At 36.4% G+C, this 24,884-nt stretch overlaps 4 protein-coding genes across 5 annotated transcripts in view; 2 read left to right on the top strand and 2 right to left on the bottom strand.

Moving 5' to 3' along the window:
- LOC134825031 (myosin light chain kinase A-like) overlaps window positions 1-21,717 on the top strand; it is a 27,146-nt gene extending 5,429 nt beyond the window's left edge. The window contains exons 2-13 of one of the 2 annotated variants that reach the window (XM_063837110.1): window positions 3,658-3,743; window positions 3,854-3,932; window positions 14,074-14,151; window positions 14,543-14,625; window positions 16,138-16,249; window positions 19,513-19,639; window positions 19,762-19,837; window positions 20,116-20,239; window positions 20,527-20,607; window positions 20,726-20,803; window positions 20,942-21,069; window positions 21,339-21,717. In XM_063837110.1, coding sequence (XP_063693180.1) covers window positions 3,667-3,743; window positions 3,854-3,932; window positions 14,074-14,151; window positions 14,543-14,625; window positions 16,138-16,249; window positions 19,513-19,639; window positions 19,762-19,837; window positions 20,116-20,239; window positions 20,527-20,607; window positions 20,726-20,803; window positions 20,942-21,069; window positions 21,339-21,393 — 1,098 coding nt within the window. In that variant the 5' untranslated portion in view covers window positions 3,658-3,666 and the 3' untranslated portion in view covers window positions 21,394-21,717. Of the gene's footprint in view, window positions 1-3,657; window positions 3,744-3,853; window positions 3,933-14,073; window positions 14,152-14,542; window positions 14,626-16,137; window positions 16,250-19,512; window positions 19,640-19,761; window positions 19,838-20,115; window positions 20,240-20,526; window positions 20,608-20,725; window positions 20,804-20,929; window positions 21,070-21,338 lie in introns of both variants that reach the window. The other variant, XM_063837109.1, reaches the window with a different exon arrangement.
- LOC134825047 (organic solute transporter subunit alpha-like) lies at window positions 602-3,399 on the bottom strand. The gene has a single exon (XM_063837127.1). The coding sequence runs from the start codon at window positions 3,099-3,101 to the stop codon at window positions 2,100-2,102; it is 1,002 nt and encodes a 333-aa protein (XP_063693197.1). The 5' UTR covers window positions 3,102-3,399; the 3' UTR covers window positions 602-2,099.
- On the top strand, window positions 612-1,424 carry LOC134824729 (leucine-rich repeat-containing protein 61-like). The gene has a single exon (XM_063836703.1). It carries the CDS (start codon window positions 612-614, stop codon window positions 1,422-1,424), a length of 813 nt encoding a protein of 270 aa, XP_063692773.1.
- On the bottom strand, window positions 21,688-24,884 carry LOC134825035 (carbonic anhydrase 1-like). Its single transcript, XM_063837115.1, has 7 exons — window positions 24,489-24,884; window positions 23,691-23,872; window positions 23,277-23,405; window positions 22,940-23,072; window positions 22,637-22,738; window positions 22,274-22,349; window positions 21,688-22,068 (listed from the first exon to the last, which is right to left on the bottom strand). The coding sequence occupies exons 1-7, from the start codon at window positions 24,592-24,594 to the stop codon at window positions 21,975-21,977; spliced, it is 822 nt and encodes a 273-aa protein (XP_063693185.1). The 5' UTR covers window positions 24,595-24,884; the 3' UTR covers window positions 21,688-21,974.

Here is a 24,884-nt window from a genome sequence, read left to right as displayed (position 1 = left end):
TCCTTGAGAAATTCCATGAGGCATTACCCATTTCATATCTCGTGAACTTAGAATTTCTGAATTATTTGTTGTATACAATAGAATATGATACCGAATACCGATAAATTATTGATAAAAGACAGTTACAGAAACTCACATACAATCTTTTATCTATATTATATGTGCATTGTACAAGCTTCTTAGATGTTTTTTTGGATTGATAACAACGCTCCATGTTAACTTCATATTGTTAAACGATTGGGGCCTTTTCTGTCAGGTTATCTGCAGTGTGGCTGGTATGCAAAAATTACCATTAAAATCGCTTTTCTACGTAATTTCTGATTTGATTTGACAACTTATAAGTTATTAATCAAGTATCTCGTTCCCTTGAATTGCGGTCAGAGCACTTATGTTCACAGTTGCAGTTTCAACTGGAGCCCGATCATACTCTGGTCTGATTCATGTTCAGACTTATTATTTCTACGACTATTTTTTCAATGACCTGTATTTGCCACCTTATATTTGCTCATAATTAAAGTTCTGACCATGACTAATTTGATTTACGAATGAGCTGAAGATTTTAAACTATTTTCACAACTACAACTTAATACATGTATTGAGGAATCCAGGAAATGTCGAGGGATGATCAAGCTGAAGATTACCAAATGGTTGAAGACGGTTATCTTAGCGAACAATTCGTGAAAAGGTTGACGGGGGACTTTGATCTTACTTGCGTCATTCACATTCATGCTAAAAACACAGGAATAGAGAACCTGGGTTGTGTTTACATGTGCGAGAATCTGGTATCTCTAGACGTCGGTTACAACCGGGTCAAGGACCTATCACCGCTTTTCAAACTGCAAAGTCTACAACTATTGGATCTAAGTAACAACAAATTAACCTCTTTGAAGGGTCTAGAGTACATGCCAACTCTATCTTCCCTGAACATCAGCGGAAATGAACTTTCAAGTCTGGAATCACTAAAGCTGTTGGAGACAATTCCCAATTTAAGGAAGCTGATTCTGAGAGATGGTAACATAAGTAACCCTGTCTGCCATCTGAACTCTTATCCTAATAAACTGAAAGCATTGTTACCTGACCTTACCATGCTGGATTTCAGATACTTGAAGGGGGAGCTTTCAAGCACCTTTAGGAGTCTTGACGAAATAGACTCATCTCTGAGAGAAGATAAAGTTTCGATACAAGATATCCCACCCAGTAGACCGGTTGTCTCCCCTTCTTTTTGGGAGGAGGATTTCTTTGATGACCTGGACCTGAACATGAAAATCAGATATCTGAAAGAAACTCTGAACACGGTGTACGTGGAGAAGTATAGGATGGAGGAGACGATGGCGGTGCTGGAGGAAGAGGATAAGCAGACTTTGCAGCGGTTAGCTTCTCAACTTAAGTGTTCGCCTGAACAGGACAAACCCCCCTCATCTTAGCTCGTCTAGTACTGAACAGGACAACCCCCCTCATCTTAGCTCGTCGGATCTTAACTGTGGTTGACCAACAAATTTTCTTGACCAATGACCATGTACAGTCAAATCAGTTTAGTGTTGCACAAGGTTTGACCGACAAACAGTTTCTTAAATTATTATTGTGAAAATGGTTACTCAGATTTAAAGGTGCAGTCAATCTCATAAATATTATGTGTAATATTTGTTCAATCTTGGTAATATTTTCATAACAGCAAACTTGACAGTAAAAGATATATTATCTGTAAAATCAAGCGCAATCTCTTTGCATGACTGAGTTCTAATATTATCAGCCATAATTCATAATTGATTATTAAGAAATGTTAAATAGTGTTTTGTCAGTGTCAGACTATACTTCTGCTCCTTTTATGTTTCAATTGTAGGAAACTTCTGACCATAATTATATTCACTTTAAAATCAGTTTGATCTAGGAAAATATTGAGGAAAAATAAAATTTGTATCAAGCTGCTGAATTTTCACTAAGTAATTTTTCGATTTGAATAACCACGGCGGAGTCACATTGAACAAAATGAAACTACTCCTTGAACTTAGACATAAATCGTGAAAAGTTAAATTTTAAGTTACCATGAATTAAAACTCAAATCTAATTTAATATTATCGAATCACACTTTCTCAGTGTTTTCAACAAGCTTCAACTGCGTCATTTTCCACTACATCTGGATTATCTTCTTTACTGCTCCGTTTTAATTCAGTCCCATTGTCTTCAATGACAACATAGTCAGCAATGTTGTAGAATTTCAGTGCTAACGGAAACGAAATCATTGCTTCAACACAAATGGCAAACGCAACACAATTGCGAACTCTGAGACCAGCGGGCCATATTTCGTTGTATTTGAAGTCTTCATCCGTGATAACGTCATGATGAACCAGAGTGCCGAAGAGCAGGTCTTGGAATTTTGCCAGCAGAGTAAAGATCTTGTAAACGAGGAATTTCTTGACTATACCTCTGTGGCCGAGTAGCTCCTCTGCGCTGTGGTAAATTCCGGACAGACCATATATGGCAAAGAAGAGTAAAACTATCAAGAGAACGTGATAGATTGCTCCGAATGTACCCGATATCACGTGAGCACCCTTATCTGGGTTTGGGTACCCATCACCAGCATCAAGCATCATAATCAACTCTAGAAACCCAACTCCCAGACAGTACACTGCATACAGGCCGATCAGAAATTCACAGAAAATGAAGAACTTCCGAGTGAATTTCACCTGGGGTAAGCAAACCAAACAGCACAGAGGAGGAACGTTAATATGCATGTGAGCACCTTTCAAGGTAGACTTGGTAGCTTTCTTCCCTCCCATATAAGTGAAGAGAAGTCGTAGGAAGAAGAGAAACGTCAGAGCCTCCAACCCTTCCGACAAGAACACAGTTACTTCATGAGATTTAGGTACTATCATACCAATGAGCTGCATAAAGCAGAAGAAAGGGTAAACTTGGAGGATACCAATAGTGCACATGAACTGAATGGGGAACTTGGTGGAGTACTTCTTGTGTTGGATAAATGCCCAAATGTCCAGGACTATCATTGCGAGGGTCATGGCTGTTGCGATTATGATGAAGGGGAGCCATTCTGGGGGGTAACCTTTCTCGAGGATCTCGCTGAATGAAGGAGAGGGTTCACCCATACCTAGAGAATATTGGGGTTAGATAACAATGAATAAACTTTCGACAGAGATAATTTTCAGCCTGAACATAACAACGGAATGACAAATTGGCCGTACTTTATAATAAATCGTGTCGGCTCTGAAATGCCAACAATATTTACTACACAGTACAGGAGAAACTGTTATGATACTGATCACTGATGCTGATGCACCAGTACCATGCACCTTGCAGCATCAACATGTATTGCAATTTGTAGAATAAAAACATCTTTTATTGCTTGTTGACAGAGTCAATTTGTTAAAAGTAAAATTAATAACTAAAAGTACAGAAAAGCTTATTTGACTAGTGGAAACTAATTAATATAGACGACGGAATTGTCAAATAAAAATCCGCCAAACTAATCAAATGACCTGCTCAGTCATCTTATTAAAAAATTGAAACCTTTCATATTCATCTCCATATAAATTCTGTGAACACTTTGACGGTGCCTTTTGGAAAATATTTTCCCGTCAATTAAGTAAGTGAGTTGTTATATTTAACCTAATTATGTAAATAAACCTAACTCTCTCTTTTCAAAGTAAAGCGATGGTTGACTATTTCTTCGCCAGTTCTCTCAAGACATCTCTTGAAGATACCTACAATGTCGGTGAACCTTGCTCTAGGTATGAAATATTCCTTAAAGCTACAACAACCTTGTTGAAAACCTTGTTGTATTTACTGTTTTAAGGCACGGTAAATCACCTAGAGATTGTTGACAGACAAATCATTTCAGTGGTCCACTTTCAGTGGTGCACGGTGCGGAGAACAAGCATACCAAGAGTTCCTACGTTGTAAAGAAGATTGCTAAAAATGTAAGTTTTTTCTTCGGCACGTTTTTTTCAAAGTTTGATGGGGACTGCCGGACCTTTCAGAATTGCATGTAAATAATTCAAGTTTCAATATAAAATATTGTTATAAATCATGTCATTATGTGTCTGTTTTTATTTGCTAGAAATATCTAGCCATAAATAGTCCGCCCGTATTTGATTAATTGGAGGAATGCCAAGTATTCGTACCTTGCTCACAAATCGATTTCAAGTCCTAAAAACATAGTACGGAAACTTTTTCAATTCGCAATGAAAGTCACGATTCTGCCTGCTAAAGATCAGCAATAACCACATTTACTTACTAAAGTTCTAAGCACAGTACGTGAAGGACATGTTGACTCTCGCGATCAGATATATAGAGCCTCCCCCAGCCTCGTATCTTAGGATTAGATTTGCAAAAATTCCTGAGACACAGGTGCAAAAGTTAAGACAGCAGAATAATCCTAAAACAGCAGAATAATCCTAAGACAAAATTTAAGCAATTCTGAGACAGCGAAAAATCCTGAGACAAAATTTAAGAAATCCCGAGACAGCGAAAAAACCTGAGACAAAATTTAAGAAATCCCGAGACAGCGAAAAAACCTGAGACAAAATTTAAGAAATCCCAAGACAGCGAAAAAACCTGAGACAAAATTTAAGAAACCTGAGACGCGCGAAAAAACCTGAGACAAAATTTAAGAAATCCCGAGACAGCAAAAAATCCTGAGACAAAATTTAAGAAAACCTGAGACAGCGACAAATCCTGAGACAAAATTTAAGAAAACCTGAGACAGCGAAAAATCTTTAGATAGAATTTATACAATAACCACAAGAATATACATGGATATTACATCTTTTTATTTCTTTCAAAGAATATAATAAATACAATATTACTAGGTATAGTAGGAATGTCAATAAGTCAATAGAATTTGTCTGAAATCTCTATGTGCCTGCTAATGAAGTGAGTATCCTAGATCATATCTTTACAGGTAGGACCCCCCCCCCCCTTACCCCTCCTTAATCTGATTAAAAGCTACAAAAACTTCCAGAAATGAGATGGCTGGTTAAAACCTACCTTTGGAAAGCTCTGATGAACCTGCCCGTGGAGAAATTAACACACTTAACTTCACCTCAATTGAGCAATAAATGCCTATTTATCGCTTATTACTTCATTTATTTTGGATGTACAGTGTGCTTCGTAACTAATTATAATTATTATAATATATCAGTAAATGTGTAAGATACTATACCTGAGTGATTACTCCGAACTTTCTAAAAAGCTACAAAGTTAACTTTCTAATAAGCTACGTTGTAGCTGCTACAACGACAACTAATCTTTCGTTTTACTCCCTACTGTACTAGTTTACTCGTCAATCCAGGTATATGACTATGAGAATGGTCTTGAAACTCTGAAAAGAGGGAAGCAGTTTTGGGGACGGGGAGATTGAAGCGGGTGGGCGACAAATGAACCCCCCCCCCCTATTGTAAGCCCCCGGCTTACAATTGACCCCCATGCAATTACACTGAGTCAATTGATCTCAGTATAATAATTTGGGGGTTAATTGTCGGGGGGTCAAGTGTCGGGGGGTTAATTTTCGTACTAAGCCCTAGATTGTACCTGCTAATGAGGTGAATATCCCAGATCATAGCTTTACAGGTAGGCCTGTATAATAGAACCCTGATGTTAAAGCGGACATCACCTTCCCCTCCCTAATGTCTGATTGAAAGATTCCTTTCTTAATGTACGAATAAGAAACCAAGAATTTTTACTAGTACTATCTTTGTATCTTTAATACACTATCTACTTATTGACTAGCTAGGCTTGCTAAAATTCATCGGCAAATTACCGCTGCTCGAGTTACCTAGCCAGGCCCATTTCAGTTTTGAGTACTGGAGTCGGTTATCTACAAAGTAGAGTCAAAGCCTAGCTTTTTTGTAACTGGCAAGTGCTTTTCCGGATTCAATTTTCAAATAGTCGTGTATTTTCAGATTATTCTTCATTATGTCCTCAATCCTGAGCACTGGGACTATTTAAGTTTTTGCTACTATCTGAATTATTTGCTCAAGCTACTGCCACTGGCTCGCTAGGTACAAAGGTTTATTTCCTATTTATCATGAAAAAATTTGTGTGCTGGGCTAAAGTTTACTTGGCGTTCACGCAGGTTTGAACTCCCGACCTCGTGCAGAGCTAGTCAATCGCCTACCTTACAAGACATTTTTGTGGCGGACCAATTTGCGACGACCGAAATTTTGGCGGTCCGAAAATATGGCGAAATTGAACAAAAACCGTCACATTTCGGACGTCACAGAAAATAAGGGTATTTTTCATCATTTTGTTTTCTGACACAAAGCTAAAGGAAATTCAAACTTTTCTAAAAATCGGTAAAATCATGTTGAAACAAAATGAAACTTATAAATCGATTTCTTCATCTTCCTCTAAGGGGTCCGGCTCGACTCTTTCAGTTTCACTTATTGAGTTTGGTATTAAATTGTTTATCTTGACTTAGTCTCTTATAAGACGTTTATGTTAGCACATAAATGTAATTTATTGTAAATTTAAAACGTATTACTTGACATTAAATTCATCATGGAATATTGTGTTTATTTGTCCCACCATCATATCACTAACTTTTCAAGAACAAAATGAATCGATGAAGCCACAATTATTGGAATAAGCTAAAAATAATGCGACGGATTCTATTACGACGACCGAAATTTTGGCGGTCCGAAAATATGGCGAAATTTCGGGAAAACCGTCGCATTTCGTACGTTATAAAAATGTCTTGTAAGGTAGCTGCTGAGCTACTCGGGTGATACTCCATTAAAATTTTCGATGTACATATTTATCGCATACAATCCTCTATTTTGAGTTTGTCATAATTGTAATCGGGAAGTGGGAACATAAACAACTCTTCTGCATCTAATTGGAACTGTCTGTACTGTGTACACGATAAAACACATAAGATAAATGGGCTTATTTCAAAACTATAGAATGTTACGGTGTGACAATTTTACCCATTTTTTCCGAAAAATGTCCAAGAAAACAGGTTCATTATTGGTTAAATTATGTTTCTAAGGCTTTTCAAACCTACGATTTACATATCTGCCAAAGATAATAGTGAGAAATCAATCCGTTTTTGAGTAATTAAAAGTCGAAATTTCGTTACGGAGTGACTAGATAAATTTTCAGATTTTGGTACACCCTTATTCTGACCTTATTTTTATCTCAGATATTCTTGAAAGTTGCATTTTGACGGCTTCCAGGCACTTTTCAGACATTTTCCTTCAATAATTAATCAAGAAAAAGTGTGTATTGCCTAAGGAATAAAAAATTTGAGGCTTCAAAAATTTTGGGGATTGTTACGGAGTGACTGTTACGGAGTGACGCATCAAACAGTCTCTCATTCCACTCGAATTTTTCATCATTTTTCATCCTGTTCCTGGCTCTAAATAGTAGAATTCTTTTCAAAATTAGATAGATAACACTTAAACAAGGTAGACACACAAATTTATTGATGTGAAATAAATCAAATCTGGTACAATTCATTAGTCTTGATCACAATTATGAATAAAAATACGATCATGTGATAAAAAATCAACCCTGGAGCTTACAACTCTGTAAATTTCCCTTAAAATACAGCACATTTAAATCACTGTTTGAAAAATATAAACAATTGCATAAAAATCAGTCTCATTGGTTTAACTTTCTACAAATATTACTCGGTTAAGAATCTGTTACAGAGTGACATTTCATAATGAAATGTTTAAAAATCTGGGCTTATTTGTTTAAAGTTATAAACTGTACAATGTACACAGATTAACGAAAATTCAAACCTTTACACCCCACTTATAAGCAAGTTCAGGTACTTCAAACTCTATTCTTCTCCCTGTTCCCGGCAAAAGCTTCGGCATACCAATAGCTCCTTTCACGTCACTAAGTTCGTAATCATGGACGTCCTCTTTGTCAGGCCATTTCCAGATTGATCCAGGTTTTCCAGCTGGTACAAGGCACTTAACGGTAAGGTTACTGCTGTCTGGCTTGCCAATAACTTTTCCTGGGTAAAGTTCACCCTCCCAGTTAACAATCACGAATTGATCAATGTTGTAAGTTTCACAGCTGTTAGAAGATGATGGTGTTTCCTCCTCTCCAATAACTGTTGTTGAAGTCGTCTGAGCAGATGATTCATCGGCATACTCTATCTTCTTTATCAAAGATCCATCAACTGACGTGTCCCTAAAGGTGAGGATGCAGCTGTTATCTGTGAAAGAACGGACAATGTGGTGCACTTTCAAGGTTCCTGGAACTGGTCTTGCTTTCCTTCTGCACTCCTCTTCCATACCTGATCATTAAGTTTGATGCTTTCAAACAGGACTGGATCATTTTTTTCAGCTGTCCTCCTATAGTTTGACTTTCTCAAAGCATCTTTCCTCTTGTAGTCTGCCCACTTAACAGGATCCATCTTCTTTTTCTCTCTACATATACGAGCCCTCCCTTTCCCCATCAAAGCCATGTCGTAAGGTAAATCAGAAATTAGCAACTGATTAATCAGTTGCTAATTTCTGAATTGCTAAATCATGATTTAGCAACTAAGATGGTGTACTATAGTTAATAGTACAGGCTATAGTTAATAGCCCAGTCTATAGTTAATAGACTTCAATGTGTGTGTGTTTGATATATACTAAGATGGTGTACTATAGTTAATAGTACACTTGAAATAGCATAAAGATGTGATCAGGTCATGCTGCAACTTATCCAAAAATACGTGATCTTTCCTTGTGTTTCGGCTCATATCCCAATAGCCCCAGGCACCATGCTCCAGGTAGAGCGTAATTATGTGATTACATAATTACAAGGTCAATAACAACTGTAAATCTTGAAATGTCAATAAAAAAATTCGTTACGGAGTGACAATGTCCCTTGAATTTGTCACTCCGTAACACAGCGTTACGGAGTGACCAAAGTTTGGCTCATCATATCTCCTCTTAAATAATAATGTTATCAATCGAAAATGTTGGAAAATCTTAGTGTAAGGTCACTGAGATACTTCAGAAAATATGGAATGCAATAGGCGTGTAGTTAAGAGAATAGATAACTTTTTGACACTTTTTTGTTACGGAGTGACAAAATTTTTTAAACCACATTTTCCCCATGTTAGCTCTTTCTCCTTGATTGGGCTTTATATCAGTCTGTAAAAATGAAATCTCATATACTAACACACAAAATTTGGGTTTAGTTCAAGTAAAGGCCTAATCTAGAGACGTTATGAAGTAGAGCACACTTTTGAGGATTGTTTTAGTGTCGATGATAGAATGAGCTATTTTTGCATGATAGAGTAGATTGATGTCTCCAATATTGCAGATTTTCAAAGTATAAAGTTCAAACATTCTAAAATTTCCAAAATTGGATTGATAAAAGCATTTCTGAAATTTCCTCCAAGTGGAACCAGTTTTGAAATATGCCCAAATACAAAGATTGTGTACACTACTGTGCTTATATGGAAAACCCAACTAGACTATAATATATCTTAAGAGTTTCAGGATCATTCTCACATATACTCATAGTTAATAGTTAATAGCACTATGTTTACAGTATGCACTGAAGGGGTATCCTAGGAAGTTTCTTGAACTTTTAACAGGTACCCATCCTCATTTAACCCTCAATTAAGTTTCCTATCATTCGGCTGAGTCGACCGAGGAGATCGCATAGATCCAATGGATCCTTAGTTACTCCCTAGACTAGGTGACACTGGGATTCAAACTCATATACCTGGATTGACGAGTAATCCAGTACAGTAGGGAGTAAAACGAGAGACTAGTTGTCGTTGTAACTTATTAGAAAGTTAACTTCGTAGCTTTTCAGAAGGGGCATAAGGAGGGAGGGGGATGATGTCCGCTATAACATCGGGGCCCCCATTATACAGTCCTACCTGTAAAGATATGATCTAGGATACTCACTTCATTAGCAGGCACATAGAGATTTTAGACAAATTCTATTGACTTATTGACATTCCTACTATACCTAGTAATATTGTATTTATTATATTCTTTGAAAGAAATAAAAAGATGTAATATCCATATTGTATATTCTTGTGGTTATTGTATAAATTCTATCTAAATATTTTTCGCTGTCTCAGGTTTTCTTAAATTTTGTCTCAGGATTTGTCGCTGTCTCAGGTTTTCTTATATTTTGTCTCAGGATTTTTCGCTGTCTCGGGATTTCTTAAATTTTGTCTTAGGTTTTTTCGCGCGTCTCAGGATTTCTTAAATTTTGTCTCAGGTTTTTTCGCTGTCTTGGGATTTCTTAAATTTTGTCTCAGGTTTTTTCGCTGTCTCGGGATTTCTTAAATTTTGTCTCAGGTTTTTTCGCTGTCTTAGGTTATTTTGACATCTCAGGTTCGCTTAAATTTTGTCTCAGCTTTTTTTGCAGTCTTAGCTTTTCTTAAGCAGTTTGTCTTATGAATTTTTGCAAATCCAATCCTAAGATCCGAGGCTGGGGGAGGCCCATATAGGATGTTCTTTGTTATTCTATGATAGTAGGGTAGTACTATATAGTAAGATAGTATGGCAGCGATGGTATCAGTGGTTTCTGGGTGAATGTTAGCGTCACCACGTGAGTTGGTAGCATTGTGAGTTGGTAACATTGTGAGTTGGTAACATTGTGAGTTGGTAGCATTGTGAGTTGGTAACATTGTGAGTTGGTAACATTGTGAGTTGGTAGCATTGTGAGTTGGTAACATTGTGAGTTGGTAACATTGTGATATATAATGGATATACAATCTAGGTAAACTATAGGTAAAAATATAATATTAATCATAAGCTAAAATGTACTAATCTTTGTATTCTAAATGGGGAAAAGAAGAAACATTGTCAGTCAGTCGAGAAAATTGTCAGTCAGGCTATATGGCAGCTTTGTAGACTTAGACAAGACAGACTTATCACACGTAGACAAAATGAAACAAGGCAAGTAACTGGAAAACAACTGTTTCCGTCGCTGTTTCAAGCACTGTAATGGTTAATTACACGAGTGATACTGAAACTGTGTCGCCTGTATAATGTATAATGTATAATGTATAATGTACATGTATAGTGTATAAATCTCGGTTTCTAGTCCCTGATTACGTTCCTAGATGACGAATTATATGATGATACATTCCAGGGGCACGCCCCTGATACATTCTCAAGATAGCATCGTCCTTCAAAATCAAGTGACACAGTAGTAATTGTTCAGTTTATAAGGTTAATACGACGACTTTAAATAGACAATCAAATCACGAACTCTAGATGATCCATCCAAATTCACAAATTCTATCAGTATCAAGCTGAAAATAAGACAGGGTTGAAAAATCGAACATTTAAACAGTATTCCCCACCTAGTATAAGTCAAATGTACCCAAACGGAGTGTAGCACGAAATGTCGAGGAAATATGTTGAAGTAATAATTAGTAATACATATTCAATGTAATTTTCAAGACTTGTCGACAGGAAAATTAAACACTTCCTGCCTCTAGACTATAGCGGTTTCATGTCACGTTCCCACTGCCCTAAATGTTCTAATTAGTCACGTTTATCATTTGCTTGGTTACAGAGCAATAAGTATTTCGAGCCGACTTTAAAGTTTTGCTGCAAATCTGGACCGTCAGTGATAAAATGTTGTAGTGAGGAAAAGTAAACGTGATTATAGCAGTGGAGTTCCCTCCCAATATTATTATTAAAACGTACGATCGATACCATAGGAACACTCGCATTGAGCATTTGTTCTGTGTAAGGGGAGCATTGCGTCGTGTGTCATGTGACCTTGAAAACAGCTGTCACATGGTGACCACGTGACCATGGCAATCACGTGACCATGGCGACCACGTGACCTGCGATCCTGAGAAAAGCCTCAGGATGTTCGAACGATTAGTACGGTTTATTATATTCCGTAAAATAATTTAATTTTAATGGTGGTTTACCACCATTAAAATTAAATTATTTTAATATACGGAAGGTCCACGGTAAGGTTCCACTTGGTGAAAATGAAAAATGTTAAGATAGGCACCTAATTTTGGTTAAAATATTTTCATTAGACTCTTAACCTTACAGGTCAACAAAAGTTTTTTGTTTCATATTGCATTAACTTTTGATTTTTCTCATTCAAAGGAACACTACTCGGAAATGAAAAAAATCATTCAAATTTTCAAAGGGCCATAGTTTGGGTATGCAGGAATATTTCTCTATGAAAATTCATACACTTAAGCATAGGCATAAGAATGAGAGCCATGCAAAGTTTCAAAACCGTTACTCAAATAATTTTTCTAAAAAATTTCCACAAAGATGGTGTCGCGTCCGTCACAAAATTAAGCAAAAAAGTTTTTTCAGAGCCACATAGTGCTATTTATATTCAAAAAACCACTATAACCTATCTCTTCTGAAGGTAAGGGAGTACCGTAGAAATTATCAGGCTTGTATCTTTTAAGAAAAAATGTTTGGAAGGGGGGTCCCAACTTGTCGCGTCCGTCACATTTTTTTGAAAATGCTCCAAAAAATCTTTTAACAGACTTTAAATGCATTTTTGTTAAAGCTGAGACCGTTCTTAACAAAACGATGTTGTCAAATCGAAAATTGGACAGAAAATGACTGAGTTATGTATAATTTTGTATATGCCCATATATGGAGATATGGGCGTACGGCTCACTTTTAGCCATTTTTATCCATATTTCCATTATTTTGACTAAAACCAAGACAAATTGAAGTCAAATAAGGTTTGACTATGTTGACTAGACTATCAAATAACATCATATGCAATTCAATAATTAAATTTACTGAGTTTTGCCATTTTATTTGCCTTAACCTTTTTCAGGGGTAAAAGGCACAAAAAATGGACTTTACCCTATTTTCGCATATTTTTGAAGTAAAAATTCAATATCTTCCACATTTTAAACACTAAAGTAATGAAACTTTTGGGAGATGGTCTCAACAGTCTGATGTGTTGAACAGAGATGAATGTTTTACCAGAGTTATAAATTTGTTCAAGTAGAGAAATAATTGCTGCCCCTAGATTGATACCCTCGCGTATGCCCAAAATGGACGATTTTGGCTATTGCAGACCTCGTGGAAGTACTAGCGGCCTAAAAATTGGCATAAATATAGAATGAAGGTCACTGAACAAGATAAAAGTGTCAAATAGAAGATTTGGAGAAATTGAAAAAAACGTGTGTCCGTCACAGTCACGTCCGTCACAATTTGAAAATGGCGCCACGCGAACAAAAACTGAGCAATCTCCAAAAAAATGGTATCTCAGAAATCCCTAAACCTTTTTCTATCACTGCATGTCCAAATTAGAGATAATAGATAACGTTTTGAGATAGATTTGGGTACCTTCTGAGTAGACACCCAAAAAAAGTGTCATATTTAAGTCGCGTCCGTCACAGGGGTGCTATCTCAGAAAGTAATAATGGTAGGGGTCTGAAATTTTCACACAACCTATAGAAAGGTTAAATGTGGACTAATAAATAGTTTAAGCTGATAAAGAAGCAACATCCTGAGCACAACATTCGTTTGAACTTTAAAAAATGGCATAATCGTGGTGTCCGTCACGGTGGAATTGTAACTACAAACATATTATATTAAATGTATAAAGAATATTTTAGCATTATCGGGATAATTTTGTCGCTCAAAGATCAAGCCAGCTAGCTTTGTTCCCGTCAACATTAGCAAAAACGAATAATAAATATGTAATAATGTAGTATGAATGATATAATTATAATATGCTACTACATAACTTAAAATTTGACAATGCAGGACAGCAAGATACTATGTCATCATAGTTTTTGAGTGTCAATGGATCTACCAAAATAGGTTTCTCAGTAGACCAAACAGATAGTTGTTACTGTAGATAGGTTCCGACAACAAGAGTGCTGCGGCCCGCCCGCTCACCTAGTCACTTGTTAGACTCCGCCACAGCCAAGCGACTAATAGTGAGGGGTAAAGTGCTACTATATACTTATATAACGCCAATAAATTGTATGTAAAATATATATGATAAACATCCCTAATCGTGCAAGCAGGTAAAATTACTTAAACGGCAATTCATTAAATGTTTCAGTAAACCATCCGGATGATAGGTAAAATGTAAGCATATTGTTAAAACTTCAATAAAATATTTCAGAGTTATCTACAAGGAAACGACTTGTCCAGCGCAGAGGAGATGGCAAGAACGATATCCAGAGTGAGACATCCTAATATTGTAAGTCACGTGAATAAGAGGGCCATGATTTGATTTGAGACTTTCATCAAATAATACAGAATTATACAGCAAGGGAACTTGAATTAAATACAAATGTCAAGTTGTCATACACATATAATACAACTACAAGTTGTAATACAAGATGTAAAGCAACCAAATAATGGTTGGAAGTTGGTAATAATGGTAGTTTTATCTGCGACCAACTATTTCTAAATGATTTCCATTTCAAATGTCTAATTCGATTCTAACTTTCTAAATTCGATGCTAAATTTTATTCTAAATTTGATTTTAAATTTGGTCCTAATTCTAATTCTAATTCTTATTTTAACACTTATTTCTTAAACAAGGAAATATTTTAAACCACCATATAACTAACACTCGGCACCCGCAGTGTCCAGTAACCGATATATACGAGGACAGGGAGAATGTTTATGTTATTATGGAGAGTATTCCTGGTGGTGAACTCTTCACTAGGTTGGTTTCTTATCTCAATCTGTATTTGATCATGTGATCAAGCTAGGTTGGTTTTTTATCTTAATTTGATGGGCAGCATCATGTGAATATCTTAGTTTTAAACTTAGTTAAACAAAACTTTAAAACTTTAAACGTTCACAACTTAGTTTTAAACGTTTATACATAATTTAGTAAGGAAATATATAAGAAAGGTTAGAAAAATATGCTTACCTTATATGCCGGTAAAACTTAACTGTAAAGTAAAGTAAGCACGTGCTTCGTACAGAATGGGCTAGCGATGGGCATGGGAACATTTCAATTGACACTAAACGGAACTACTAAACGATAAGTAAACGGTAACTAAAGGAAACAATGTTCGGAACATTTTTGCCATACCGCGACGGAACCTAAACTCAATCTGACTAAGTGACTATACAATAAGTGAATTAAACGCTAACAAACGGACCCTGATCGTTCTAGTCTGGTTTAGGTTATAATTTGATAGCAATTTAAGAAATTAGTAAAACGGACAAATAAGTGATAACGTTTCTACCAACATTAGCAGTCGTAGTCCTAAGAACCTTTTGCACCATTCAACTAAACAACAATGACTCATTATATAATATAGTAATGCAAGTTTAAATAAATTGTACAAATATGTTTGGCATGATATTACATACCTACATACCTCGAGCTTAACCTTCAACACCAGCTACCATTAGCTACTCAGTGTAAACTTGAGTTATGTGATACGATATAATATAGATAACCTGTGTTAATTGTTATACATGTATTGTACTACGTGATAGTTTATTGTCATTGGCGACCTCAGACCATTCAAGAGATTTACCTACTATAATTATAGCAGAGTCTAAATTTTCTTGGCATAGTACCGAAGATTAAAACTATATTTTGAGAATTGCAGAAAATATTTTTCTGGAGAACGTAGCCACCATCGAAAACTGATAAGATCAAGTCACAACTGTGCACTAAATATGACACCTAGGTGATATAGTTCACAGTTGCACAGCTGTAGTAGGATATCTATATTCAACAGTTTTTATCTCTCCCCTAAGTAAATTGAAGGTTAAGATTGGGCCGAGAGAGAATTAATTCTAGTCGTAGCCAAGTAATCAGGTCTTGGCAATTTTTGGCATGGTATGGAATCACAGCGCATCACACATAAAATCGTAGTTAAACTGTTAAAGTGGCTTTTAAAATAAATATTAAGCTCAACTGTAAGTCAACTTTAACCAGCTAACACAGCGAACCATTGTGGTGATCATAAATCACTACGTCATGATATTACTAAAAAGTAAAAAGTAAAAATAAGCAATGTATTGATTTTGTATATTACAGCTTTAGCCACAGCTAGGTTGGTCTGCACGGAGCCCCACAATTTCAATTCCTTGTTTAACTAGCCGTACAGCAAGGATATCCACTGTGTTCACCAGGTTAGGCACATAACCAACACTACCTTGCCAAAGTCAGCTATATACTATTAAATTTAGGAATCAAAATAACTTTGCGCAGGTTAGCGAACGTGGAGAGCTACTCGGAGTACCACGCAGCCGCGATAATAAGAGACGTGCTGAGCGCTGTGCAGTATCTTCATATGGAGGATATTATCCACGCCAATATAAAGGTAGCACATTTTAATGGTATTTTACAATAATAGTTACTAATCTGCTTTCATTTTAATGTCTGATTCGATTTTAATGTCTAATTCGATGATAGCTGAGCATTTTTTAGGAGTATTCTTTGGCAATATGCCCAAAGTGAGGTTTGCTTGTTTCTCTCGTGATTAGATTATGTCCTAGCTCAGAATTAAAACGATATCATTAAAATAGGACGCTTATCCTGTGTAAACAAATATTTCTATTACGAGCTTAGCCTTAAAAATAGTCTATCGTTAAATTGTTCAATGTTCACCTACATTAGAAAATAACGAAACGAAGTTCTATAAATAAAAAAGTATTGTACTGAAATTGAAGAGTAAATATCTTATTTCTACGTACTAGAATGAATAGCTTTACCGTAATTGTGCACGAAAAAGAGTCTAGACAGTGAGAAATGCCCAGACAATGAAAGAAAAAGAACTAAAGGCAGAACTCTAACCATTGCTCCTTCATAAACACAAGTTATCAGATTACATTTTAAAAGTACAAAGATCCTCAGCTAATTCCATCAGGACTGCCTGTTCTTGTTCTGACTTAAAGGAACTGGCGTTGTGCACACGTCACAGAATTACTTTATATAGCTAAATATAGCTGATTATATAGCTGATGATCTCTAAGCCATCTGCTACCACCCCAGTTTCCAGTGTTCGGACTTAAGGGGGCCGGGGTCGAGGGGGGGGGGGGGATCTTTCGAGAGAATTTTGATTAAGACCCCCCCCCCTGTCCCCCTTAAGAGACAGCAACTCCTTCTCGTGTGATTTAATGTAAAGCTAATGATATTCTAACCATCTGCTCCCGCCTTGCTTCTGGTGTGGCACATGGCAGTTATTAATTAACTTCGATCCGAATAAATCAATTAATTGATTACCGCGTTTATTAGCGGTCGTTAGTTAGGAAATTCTAGGATAGATTACGAGAGTAGGAACCGACCGGTTGCTGTATGAGCAGAGCTAGAATCGAGTTGGAGTAAAATCAAAAATGATATTTCAAGAATTCACCGCGCCTTGCGTAGCACAAATATAATAGAGATTATTCTAGAAATAAAGCCAAAAACCCAGCTCTCACATATTAGTGGCGTCGACATAACCGAGTCCATTTTCTAATGGGTAATGGTCTTTGTTATAATCCTTGGTATATAAGAGGAGTTAGTAACGGGTTTCCTTGCCAAAATAAAGCAGAAACCCTGGCCCTCGGCCTCCGCTTGCAATGCTCATGAGCAAAGCATATTTTTGTCATCGGTCTGGGTAACTGCTTTCACTCTTCACCGCGCCTTGCGTAGCACAAATATAGAGATTGTTATAGAAATAAAACCATAAACCCAGCTCTCACATATTCGTGGCGTTGACATAACCGAGTCCATTTACTAATGGATCTTTGTTATAATCCTTGGTATAAGAAGAGTTAGTAACGAGTTTGCTTGTAAAAATAAAGCAAGAACACTGGCCCCCCGCTTGCAATGCTCATGAGCAAAGCATATTTTTGTCATCAGTTTGGGTAACTGCTTTGACTCTTACAAAAATAAAATCACATAAACTGGTCTATAGCATTCGCCGACAGATCATAAGCTTCGGAAAAACCGAACGTCAAATCTATATCATTATCAACTACATTTGAATTTGCACGACAATGCGGTCTACAATCAATCAGAAGGGACATGAATTATATAGCCAAGGGTCAGCAACTGTCAGTAGTTATGGAAACGAAAATAAACCTGTGGGTCTATAATCTTATAATGGCTGGATCTTGAGTCTTCCTGGAATATAATCGATGGGAAATAGTTAATGATGGAACTTTAGCTAATGGTGGTTATTACTTTTTCATTAGCCGGTATTTATTATCGAGATGCCAACACTTTTCCGCTAATTATCATCGAGGAAAGTACAATATTCGGCGTATAAATAAGTGAACCTTTATTCGATAAATGGACCCTTACAAATGTGAAGAACAAAAACTTTAAACAAAATATCAAAAACCGTGTTTGAAAGACGAAGCAAAAGATTTGAAGGTAATTTAAAAACCACCAAATCCGTTTTACATAAAGAGATCGTGTAGAAATTTTGGGTTTGATTGTAAGTCGAGTTTTTTTAATTTGATTTGAAACTTTCGCAAATAGTATACAAACAATACAGCAATAATATAAAAGAAACAAGCGACATCATGAAGCATTACGTAGGATAAAAAGTCTCCTTAAAAGTTAACCATACCGTATCAGGAAAAATATATGCAGAAAGTTCATTATCATTATTAACTTATTAACAGGCAGCAAGTTGATACTTGATAGTGTATTGACATTTAAAACTATTGATATTTGATTAAAAAACAAAAGAGGGTGAATCTTAGCAATAGTAAATCAATAACTGGTCATGTTGGATCTCAATCCCTCAGCAGATTGAAATTGAGTCACTTTAGTTTATACACATGTTATCGCTTTATCGTAAACACATTACACACAATGTGCTGAAATATTATATTGTAAAGTTATAATATTGAATAAATTATGTTCATTACCAGCTCAACTAGCCCCAGTCATCCTGTCCATCTTATTGTAAAACCTTCTATGAGGGTAATTCTATAGAATTGCTTTGTTATTTGTCTCCACATTTTCCGCACATAAAAATGTTTTAATGTTTAGGGAGGTGCGGAATCGCACTATTTGCAAAATATTACCGCACTTACGTGTTTCCTCTGATACAAAGTCTCACTAAATCAATGAACAGCCAATTAAACCACCACAAACCACGATGCAATGAATAAAATGATAAAATTATAAATTGTGCGTAACATAATGGCAACCACCTTATATCACACTTGAAGAAATGCTGGAAGACTAAGGTCTTCCGTTTGACACATCCAATATATAGGACTCTATGCAGTAGTAGTCACGAGGACGTAGGACACGAGGGCGGAGGACCAATTTGACACGTGACTACGGTTCTTCAAGCATCTAATTGGTTTACTCTAATCTTGAACGTTAGTCGGAGCGAGTATGCAGTCATTCAGTGTGGTTGATATCAGATATAGGCGGGGTTTTATTACTGTCTTTCTTTTCGACCTTTGTAAAGTTACAGTTGCCACGGTAAAAATGTGGTTACGGAGTTGAAGTAAAAGAGCTAGAGTTTTCTTGCAAGCCAGCTCATTATTTGAAAACATCATCCATCAAAATACAGCAATTACCGTCACGTGTTTCACCTAATTATGCCCATTTTTACAAGTTTTCCACTTCCCTCAGCCGGAGAATGTGCTCAGTGGGAATAGCAAGGAATATGCTCCAACAGTTCTCGCAGATTTCTACATGTCCAGTCTCATGTCACATGGTGTACTAATGAACGGAGTTTGCGGGAACCCTTCTTATGTTGGTAAGTACTTGTTGGTGAAACTAAACTTCGTATCTGATTTTTGTTTCTGTAGATGGGTTTGATAAACCTGGGAGTAGGTTTTACTCCAAATGAGGATTATTTTCACAAACATTATTTTTCAGCGCCCGAAATTTTGAGAGGATTTCCTCCTTCAAGAGAATCTGACGTGTGGAGTATAGGTGTCCTAACATACGTACTGTAAGTTTTTAATCAATATCCTTCGTGTATTCAAATCTATGCTTGTTGTTTATTCTAGTGTTTCGGTCCACCAAATATCTTTGGTTTGCGTGACGCGCGAAAACATTTTATTCTGGTAAAACGCAGTCGCGAACATAAAATTAGCATGGTTTCTATGGCAATATGCGCCGCGCAAACACGAGATATATATTTGGGTAATGGAGCGAATTTACTGAATTCATTTATATAATATATAATATTACTCATCAAAATAAAAACAACCACCTAAACCTCTTCAGATTGTCAGGATTGGAGCCGTTCCCATCACCAAATCAAGGAGACGCTGGAACATATTCCAACGTTGTACGTTGCGACTTCGAGTTCATCAAACCTTTCTTCAACAAAGTTTCTAAAAACGCTCAAGTAAGTTTGCATTCTACTAAGTTATTTCTGCGTGTTATTAGAGATCGTTCCTCCTGTACGTAAGTTAGAGGCAACAATATGATTTATGAAGATTAGGAAAATATGAATGTAACTCAACACTACCAGACTGCAGCTGGAGTGAGAAAAATGTATGTCAAATATTGGTAAGATCTATTTAGGCTAAACCAAAACACGGCGGTTGAACCATATGCATATTTCGACATAGGTGCCGAATAACATATTAATAATACGTTTAAACCAACCATTTCATATACAATTATTCTCAGGACTTTATCAGCAAGCTCGTAACACTAGTTCCCGGGGAAAGACTGACAGTTGCAGAGGCCCTAGAACACCCTTGGTGTAAGGTAAGTCCAATTTAAGTTGATTGCATAATCAGAAAGTCTCCACTCGACAAAGTCCATCGCAAGAGTTCATATCTTCTTCACGTTTTAGTGACTTTCTGATAATCTTGATGCTGTCTAGGGGGACGCTGCTAAAATGGAACCAATGGTGGGCGTGGGAAAACGTTTGTCTGATATGCTACTCAAGAAGAGAGAAACGGTTCGCAACTTTGCATATTTTTCATTTTTTAAATATTTAAGTTATAAAATGTACAGTTTTTCAAAAATATCTTTTTCTGCCAGTTGGAGGAATCCTCAAACCTCTCCAATAACACATTTTAATCAGCTAGCACAAAAGGGCAGTCTGCAGATTGGACGCGTTCTGGCGAGATACGACACTAAAACTCCTTTAGAAGAAGTGGAGACCAAATTCGATCATCCCGAAGAGGTCGAGAAAGAAATCACCACGGATGAAATAGATTTCAGGTTAATAATGATTAATTAATTAGTTGATAATTACTGGTTCAAGGCGACTACTAATTTCATTTAGATTAAGGTCCCAATGTTTTAGTTATTCTTACGCTGTTCGTTATCGCTACTGTGGAGTATTGATGATTGATGCATACATCGACCACGTTGAAGCTTCACCAAAAGTATCGTGTACCGCAAACCTTCATTTACCGAGGTGTATTAAAAAGGAGAATCCGATTTAAAAATCCATAAAATCATAATAATAGTAACACCTTTTGTTACAGTGACCCAGAAGCATTAGCGAAAGCCCTGAATATGTCAACCAACGATATGAGCTGAAAATATCACGACATTCTCAAGTCTCCAGCGTGGACTATTCTTCACTCACGATTTATACCAGGAACTCTGGGAAACTGGACTGTTTTCGGACATCAACCGACTGTTTTTATTTACCGGCGCCATTTTGTGATGCTGATCAGTCTTTTTGTTAGTCCTAGACGGACTTTTCAGAGAAATATTTGTAGCTCTTTTTCTAAAGAAATTTATCAGTTTTCTATACTCAGAGAATGAAACAAATTGTTTTCAGCGATATAATCCATCTTTGATATTAAAATGTAAATAACGCATTTGTAAATAATTCGAGATTATAATCTAGAAAATCTATCCGGTTGAAATAAATTGTCAAACAAGAAAGTCATAATCAATTCAAGACAAACAAATTCATAAAATTATTCCCAATTCGAAACGGTCAATCAAATAATCCTCTAGTTTTTATGATAGTTCGTGGACACTGGACAGCTGATAAAAAATAATGAGTATCAGTTTCTACAATCACTAACAGTTTAGATAAAAACTAAAATATTTCACCTAATAAAGAGTTGTAAATACACGGCTGGATAAAATAAATAACTGAAACACAACTATTCTGAAACTAGTTTGATCTGTCTGCCCGCAATGTCTTGCACTTCTCTCCAGTTGTTGAGAATCTCTGAACCCTCCGTATCCTTCATTCCTCTGTGGGGATTTAATAATTAGCTTTAAGGAGCTAATTGTCAAATTAATGCATTTTACAAGAAAAGTTTGAGTTGGGCAAAATATCGTGTTCGAACACCAAATTCAGTAGATTCAGAAAAAGCTTATCGGAAACTCGACTGTAATTATAATTAAGGATGCACGATTGTTATGGTACACAAAAGAAACCGGCAGTCTTAAAACAAACCTGAGCTGGTTCATGTGCCATGAGCTGACTTCTACTTCATCTTTATAAACAATCCACGTGACACATTCGTTGTATTCTAGACGGAGTTATAAATGTATAAAGTCATTTTAAAGACCTCTTCCGTATTTGCACGGCATGAATCTATTACTAAAATAAAGAATAAATTGAATTTCATTAATCGGATCTTGTAAAGTTCCTTGTTCAAGCGTTATAACATTAAACCACAAGCATAAAAAGTTAGCCTCTGAATTATGAGCTTTAATAGTGTATTTCCTTTAAGTAATTTCGTGCTTTAAGCGGTCAGCTTTTCGCGGGTGAGGTAAAGGATAGTTTCTAGCAAATGATGAGTTAAATTTCACTTACGTGGTGTGGTAAGTGAACCGAGGTAAGTAAAGTAAGCTCTATTGGCTGGCAGGGCAGAAGCTAGATCCAACGTATCTTTTAGTCCACTGCTACCTTTGTTCGCTGGAATGATCATTGATATAGTAATACCAGTATTTGGTGATTAATCGTGTGAAATTGGGAGAACAATCTTTCCTCAAAGTATAAAAAGCAGGTCTGGCTGAAAATTATTATTCGACATCCGAACCTTATTAAATAAAATCTGAATATATAATAAAAATAGTTACAAAAAGCCTGTAATTTCAAATTCTGATATTAACTAACTTTTCAACTGAGGAACAATCTCGAATAGTTCAGGCAGCACAATATCTTTAGCAGCCTTCGACTCTTTGATCATTACACCAGCTACAGCTAGTCCATCTCCATTGCTTGCGGCTTCGCCTACTGTACCGTACTTCTGTAGGAGATGATGGTGTGTTGTGTAGGATATGACGATTATATTTCCTGCATTATCATATTAGACTTGGAAAAAATATGAAATTCAGTCGAATTTGAGCTCCAGGAAAGTTAACGTTTCAATATTAACGGCCTCTCAAATATTTGACGATTAAACCACCGTCGTTGAAGTTATGATGGGAATCTATCATCTCCGCCACCGTACCTCGTTTTTAAACACGAAGTGGAGTTCTGCACTGGAGAATTCTCCCTCGATTTTATGTTCTGAACCGTGCTGTGCATTGTCTCCCCAGTGAAAGTGGAATTGTTGTAGAGTGTAGTTGCTGTCACCCACCTGAAGGTTACATAATTTCATTGTGAAGTTTAAGCTGTTGGCTGTGCATGTGTGCGCGTGTGATTCTGTAAATTCATCTGCGTGATCCCTCACAGTCACGCATCTCTGCGTGGTTTGCATAAGACTTAGATGGTTATTCCATTAATAGAATATAACCAATCTCGCAAATCTTTACATTCATTTTAACAAAATTTCATCAGTAGTTCAAGTTGTATAATTATAAGCGGAGAATGTAAATGTAATGTTCGTCATCAGATTCTCAATTAAACATAATTAATAACTTACCGGTCCGCCAGTAAGTTTTCCTAATATCTGTCCCGCACAATCGATATGCAACGTCTGTCCCGTGTTTATGGCTACTAAGTTAGCTCTATCCGGGCCGTTCTCAAATGTTATCTTAAGTGGTGGCAAAGTAGCTTTTATAGCTCCGACTAGATCAATAGGGGACTGTCTTTCGCCCATTCCTGCTGGAAATTACAGCTCAAGTTAGTTTTGAGTTTTGTGCTAATTTTGTTTATATAAATCGTTCGTGTTTTTCATTGCAATGCAGAAAAATACTAGGAATTAGTCAAGTTCTTGTAAAAAGGCTTGAATTTGATTGTTGGGTACAAGTGAGAGTCTCCGCTCCACTCAGTGTAAAAGGGCTTGAACTTTAAACGGTATGTTCATAAGTTCTCAGTATATTAGATCAAGACGCAAATACTGCTAGTACTGGTAGAACCATCAAGTAGAAAAAATAGTAGGTGATATTTAGAATATAAACAAATGTCAACGCACAACTAAGTGCTGTAAAATGAAATATAATAGCTTCGTTAATTATTAGTGCATTTTAAAGTTATTACTATTAGTGCCGCAGTTATTAATAGAAACTGGGGTAAATATCCAGATGCATGGTGAAAGCATTTAATGTGCATGAATGAGTGATGTAAATAGACTTTAACGACATTTTGAAGTAAAGGTGAGCTGATAGTGTTATGAACATGTTACATTTGTTGACTGAAATTGCTCTCTTTTGAGGCTTCGAGTACTTTTTCGCAGTAAACTAAATTTGGAAGTATAGGCTTCCGTAGAATTGATAGATACCTGTGTTTGTTGTGACAGAACAGTGTCGAGCGGCTAAGCAAGTCTTTATCTCCGACGATACCCAGGAGCGAATGCATGTTTTCGACAAAACACGACCAATGAACATTTACTAGGTAACCAAACATAACAATTTGACAGGGGGTTACTTACTTAACAAAATCTCCCCATCGCCTCCAAGCTGACGGAAACAGAGCCCAACAGTATAAACAGTGTAGAAATTTCTGGCTTTGTCTCAATTCTACACAAAAATGCTCCTTTATAAACAAAATAATCCAAAAACACAACCTACAAACAATTATTAGCATACCTGCTCATAACAATACGGCAAACTTTTAAAAAAGAGTGTTTCATCGGAAGGCCCAAATTGTCGAGCAGATTTCATAGTTCATAGTTGCA

This window comes from Bolinopsis microptera, chromosome 13 (genome assembly GCF_026151205.1).
Source record: "Bolinopsis microptera isolate Bmic1 chromosome 13, MBARI_Bmic_1.0, whole genome shotgun sequence".
Taxonomy (NCBI): Eukaryota; Metazoa; Ctenophora; class Tentaculata; order Lobata; family Bolinopsidae; genus Bolinopsis; species Bolinopsis microptera.
Note: the sequence above shows the minus strand (reverse complement) of the source record. Positions and strands in the feature narration are given on the sequence as shown.

Excerpts from the sequence above, each read along its gene's own strand:
- LOC134824729 (XM_063836703.1), top strand. The coding sequence starts at position 612 with ATGTCGAGGGATGATCAAGCTGAAGATTACCAAATGGTTGAAGACGGT.
- LOC134825047 (XM_063837127.1), bottom strand. The coding sequence starts at position 3,101 with ATGGGTGAACCCTCTCCTTCATTCAGCGAGATCCTCGAGAAAGGTTAC.
- LOC134825035 (XM_063837115.1), bottom strand. The coding sequence starts at position 24,594 with ATGTTCATTGGTCGTGTTTTGTCGAAAACATGCATTCGCTCCTGGGTA. Across the intron at positions 23,873-24,488 it reads TTCTGTCACAACAAACACAG|CAGGAATGGGCGAAAGACAG; the intron begins GTATCTATCAAT and ends TGTAATTTCCAG. Across the intron at positions 22,069-22,273 it reads TGGCACATGAACCAGCTCAG|AGGAATGAAGGATACGGAGG; the intron begins GTTTGTTTTAAG and ends AAATCCCCACAG.